The sequence below is a fragment of the Eptatretus burgeri genome, chromosome 2 (assembly GCF_056783735.1).
Source record: "Eptatretus burgeri isolate ZD-2024b chromosome 2, Ebu_testis_v1, whole genome shotgun sequence".
In the NCBI taxonomy this organism is placed as follows: domain Eukaryota; kingdom Metazoa; phylum Chordata; class Myxini; order Myxiniformes; family Myxinidae; genus Eptatretus; species Eptatretus burgeri.
The window spans coordinates 21,038,963-21,043,962 of NC_140962.1; the positions used below are offsets into that span (position 1 = coordinate 21,038,963).

At 42.9% G+C, this 5,000-nt stretch overlaps 1 protein-coding gene across 1 annotated transcript in view; it reads right to left on the reverse strand.

Annotated features, from left to right (window-relative positions):
* Positions 1–3,210: 3,210 nt before the first annotated feature.
* The window catches only part of LOC147031552 (coxsackievirus and adenovirus receptor homolog), a 49,027-nt gene continuing 47,237 nt past the window's right edge, over positions 3,211–5,000 (reverse strand). Inside the window, exon 8 of the mRNA XM_085864934.1 lies at positions 3,211–3,769. Within this exon, the coding sequence (XP_085721060.1) occupies positions 3,665–3,769 (105 nt within the window). The 3' untranslated portion in view covers positions 3,211–3,664. The remainder of the gene's footprint in view (positions 3,770–5,000) is intronic.

The window sequence follows — 5,000 nt, forward strand, 5'->3', positions numbered from 1 at the left end:
GATTGAGGTTATGTTTTCACCCCTGTCTGGTTGTCTGTGAGCAAGATATCTCAAAAAGTTGTGGACAGATCCGGACAAAACTTGGACAGGTTCGGGTGTGTGACAAGGAAGAATCAATTCGATTTTGGTGAAGATCCGCATCAGGATCCAGGTATAAAAATGTAATTTTTAAAGTGATTCTTTACCATTGAGAGTTTTGGATGAAAAGTATGGAGAGCACAATATTTAAAAAACTTGGGGACGAGTTATAACAAAACTAGGTGGATGAGGTGGTTAGGTGAGAAGAACAAGCGGATTAGATTTTGGAGGTCTGCATCTAGATCCAGCCTATCATTGGGATACAAAACGTAAACTGTGCAGCCTTGCAGGGGTATGTGCTCCACCGAGTTCCGTTGTAGTTTTCTTGTATTTTCAAACAAGGCATATAACATGTGTAACCATATTTCGAAGACTAATCTTTTTTGGATTGACCATATTTCTAAGATGGCTTCCAAAACAAGCTGCTGATTGACGACCTTCATCGTGCAAGGTCTTTCCTGGGCCAATCTGAACATTTGACAACTTGCAAGGCCTTCATTTGCAGCTTAGAGTCCTGCTCTCACCTTTGGGCTGGTACGCTTGCCTCTCTCCTTGCCGTCAAGAGCATTGGGATCTCTCGCTACAAAGTTGTGCCTGTTACTCACATCGCAGACAAGTTGGTGGCCTCTCTATTCTACCACTCCTTTTTTGGTTTTACACTCTGCTCCCTCTTGCCTCTGTCCCTCACAAGTTTTTGTAGGGCACACACAGTCTGCCAGTCATCCTCTTCCTGTTGAACTGCTAAAATCCAAGCTCACTGCTCACCTCCATTAATTTATTCCGATTTTCTTTCCCCTGTGGAACCAACCCCCCAATCTGTTCAATTCCATTCTTCCATCCATGGCTTAAAGGTAGCGTTTTACCAGTACCCCATCCATACTAATGAACTCTTCCACCTCAAGATAACCCCATTCTGAAGCACCCTCTTTTTAGCTTATCTGGAATTGGAATTCCAGATAAGGTATTGTCATTATGCACCATTCGTCCATCCGTCTACTATTTCAACTTCTCCGGCCAAACCGCTGAGCCAATCCGGCTCAAATTTGGAAGCAACATTCTGCTCCTGCCTGTTAAAGCGGATTGCAAAGCTCGTTCCGGTCACGTGACTTTTCGTGTGTCAAAATGGCAGATATAAATTATTTCAAAAATCTTCTTCTCCATACCCACCAGTCAGAATGTTACAAGTTTGGGGTACAACATTAGGCCAGGACCAAGATAAGCTACAGATCCAGTGGTCCTATTTTTCCAAGTTATTGTGATTTTTTTTTGCCCCATTCTCCCTCACCTCTTTCCATTAGTTAGTTGTTGGTTGATTCGTTTTAATTTCTGTTTCATCCCCACTTTCCCCATTCCTCTTCTGCTGTGTTTCATTCAGCTTGTGTGCAGCTTGTTCTCCCCCATGTGTCGTTCTCCACTACCCTTGATCTCACTCTCATTTCTACTCTGCTGTTGGTGTTTCCCCCTTTCCATTTTATTCCCTTCCATGCTGCTCTCGCTCTTCCACGAGCCTCGATAATGTATACAAAAAAAGTGTCACTGAGTGAAATGCATCATCTGCACTCACTTTTGATTATGGATGGGCCTGAGGAAGTCCCTGCATTTCAGCTGAGCAACCATCTGAGAATAGGTCTGCTCTATCCTATTTGTTGTAAAATACATGGAATCCGAGTTCATGCCATTAATTGTTTGCCTGTGTCTTTATACTTTGCTTCTGAACATATATTTGTCCGACAAGTGATGAGGAACTGTTATTGACAAGATCTTTACCATTTCCCAATCTTAAGCTCTTTCTGCATTTGACAATTTTTCTTATAAAATCCAACCTTCACCTGGGGATGATTGATTAGGTGATCAGAGATAATTAATTTCTCCTGACATTTGTGGGTAAGACAGAGTTTGTGCCTTTTGTAATGTGTGAGGTCACCTTGGACTGCACTTGTTTGTTTTTTATGCCCTTTATGTCTTGTATTCAGGGAAGTAACTGAGCATCCTCTGTCATACAAAATCCTTCCTTCGCACATCTGAACTTCTATCCACCTACAAGGCCTTCATCTGCAGCTTGACGGAGTTCTGCTCTCCCCTCGAGGCTGGCTCCCCTACCTCACAACTTGCTCAGCTTGATGCCGTGGAAAGCAAGGCTTTCAAAATCATTGGAATATCCTGCAATGAAGCCGAGTCAATGGGTATGTCACTTTACCATCACAGACAGGTCGGTGGTCTATCTCTGTCATATACTGACTCCTTTCTGTTCTTGCACCCTCTGCTCTTTCCATGCTTTGTTCACCTACAGCCTGCACCCTCCCCACAATCAACCCCCTTCTGGTGGAACTACCTAAATCTAGGATCACTGCTCACTTGCACTCATTCCAACTTCCACATTCTTTTCAATCTCATTCTTCCCTCCAGGTCTTCAAGACAGCTGTTCTCCACCCTCTCAGATCATCCCCATTCAAAACCATGATCTTTATTAACATCATTAACCCCCCTCCTTCCAAATTTCCAGTTTTCCCTCTGGTATCCATCTTGTCCATCCCATTCCTCCCCTCCCCACACCCATCGTTTGTACAAGTCTGTCTCTATCTTGGTGTTCAACTCTGCTATTGGTGTTTCTCCACTCTCTGAATGGTTCATTGTATCTTGTTGTATCCTCATCCATTCATTGTACGAGTACTAGCTTTCACAAGCCTCGACCATGTAAAGAAAAAATAAAAATAACAATTAAAAAAAGGATTTACAGATATTCAATTATTTTTGGATGTAAAATATTACCAGGATACTTTCTCAAATAACTTGATTAAAATATTAACCTCGATTAAAAATACAATTAAACAATCCAATGCATGTGGGCCATAATTTAATCAGCAAGTTTTGTCCCTCAAATTGAAGTTGAGCTCGGCATCGGTCCGCCAGCATGACCTGGTGGGGATTAAATATCCAAGTGCACATTTCAAAAGAGTCAGTAATCCTCACCAGCACTCTGTCCTAATGTGCCGAGAATAATTTACAAAGCCACAGCTCAGTAATGATGCAACTAGCAGGTCAAAATCACAAATCGATCCCTTTCTCACAAGCATTCACCAACCGAACGCCTCTCCACCATCTTCACAAAAGAGTGACCATTTTTGCCACAAACCCGACAAAATACCTTTATTTTCGTGACACAAAATACATTCAGGCACAGACAATACACTCAGACAGCTTGTATTACTTGAAGTGAAGGAAAAAAAATATTTCAGTTCAAAAAAAAAAAGAAATTGAATTTATTTAAAAATCATTTAATTCCCTTCAAATTGTATTTATAAGCAGTGTTTTGAAATCAGACTTTAACCCAACTCGGCTTTAGTGTTATCAAACAAGTCATTTTTTACCATTTCCCTCGTTCAGGACAACTTTGGCTTTTAGGTTATTCAACAGGGTTAGGTTATTCTGCAGATTTTCAACTTGTTTGCTTTGAACTTCATCACAGAATTACAAGCTCATAAAAAGTACAATTCCATAATTAGTGCTTTAAAATGCAATAGAAAAACAACCTTACACCCTGTTGGAACAAATTAAATGAAGTAGAAAAACACTCCAGTGCCCAGACCTAGACGTCTTCATCCGACTTGCCAATTGATACGTAATCCACTCTTTCAGAGGGCGGCTTGTTCCCATCCTTGTCAATTAAAGGGAACACATTTGTGTACAAAACCTGGGATGGCATCAACACAGGACAAGCAGATGATCAATACTCAATTTCAGAGCAATGTGCATCACAGCAAACCACCCATCCCCTCTCATTTCCCTCATCACCCATCCCCTCTCATTTCCCTCATCACCCACTCATCCCATTTAACTCTTGCCCCACTCCTCTAAGCATCCTCCCCAACACACCTTTTCGTATCCTCCCCTTGCTCCACTCCCCCCCCCCCCCGCCACCTCCTCTCCAAGTCCCCTCTGCTCTCACCTGACAGATCTCTTCAACCAGGCTACAGCGAGTTGATAAACCAGACATTATCTGCTAAAGAGAATCCTTCTTCCCATGGGTCTTCCTCGACTTCTTAATGTCTCTCCCTGGTTATCGTATTCTCCACTTTGACGAGCCTGAACCACTTTCCTGGGAACGGAGTTACAACTTGTATCACAAGTTCCAATTTACACTGTCTGTGTGCTCCTCTTACATTTCAACCCCCAAGGACAACCTTTGGCTGCGACTTCCCCTCTGTTCCTGCCTCTTATTTGCATGTGTTTTGTCCCGTCCGAGCAATGACTCCTCCATTTACATCTCTCAGCCAAAGTGGACCACATTCAAACCACTCGTATCAATGCTCTCTTCCTCAAAAGTGGCGATTTCAAAAGTCTCTGCGCCAATCGGCTTTCTTGGTACCTCTCAGCAGTAAAGGACTTCTGTGACACCATGGGCTTGCTTCAATCTGTGAACTTTCCAATCCAAATTTCTGCAAATGGATAATCCTCTCATCTGGACTTCTTAATGACCAACGTTTCTGCTGAGGTCTCCTGTTCTTCCTCTGCTCCATTTGGTTAGTCAATCATGTGGTTGTGAACATTAACATCTCTGGCTATTTTCAGAGCCAGCTCAGCACTGACAAGTCTGGAAGGTCACTCAGGTTGAAGGGCAGGGACCACAAACAGCCATCACACTTAAGGACTGGTCTCGTATATCTGCCACCCCTGATATTAATGCAGCATGGGAATTCTTCCACAAAAACCTGCTCTCTTATGCACAGTTATCCTATGCTTCTTCATGTCCATGATACATGACACTGACACTGAATCCTGTGGTGAGGCAAATGCTTTGACACAACGAACCCTCTCTTCCTGGGAGGAAAATCTGAACAAAAGCAACCTCAGATCACTCCAGTAAGCCCATGACAGGTGTGTCCACCCTCAGGAGAGCGAGAAAACATGTGTCCAACTTCAAG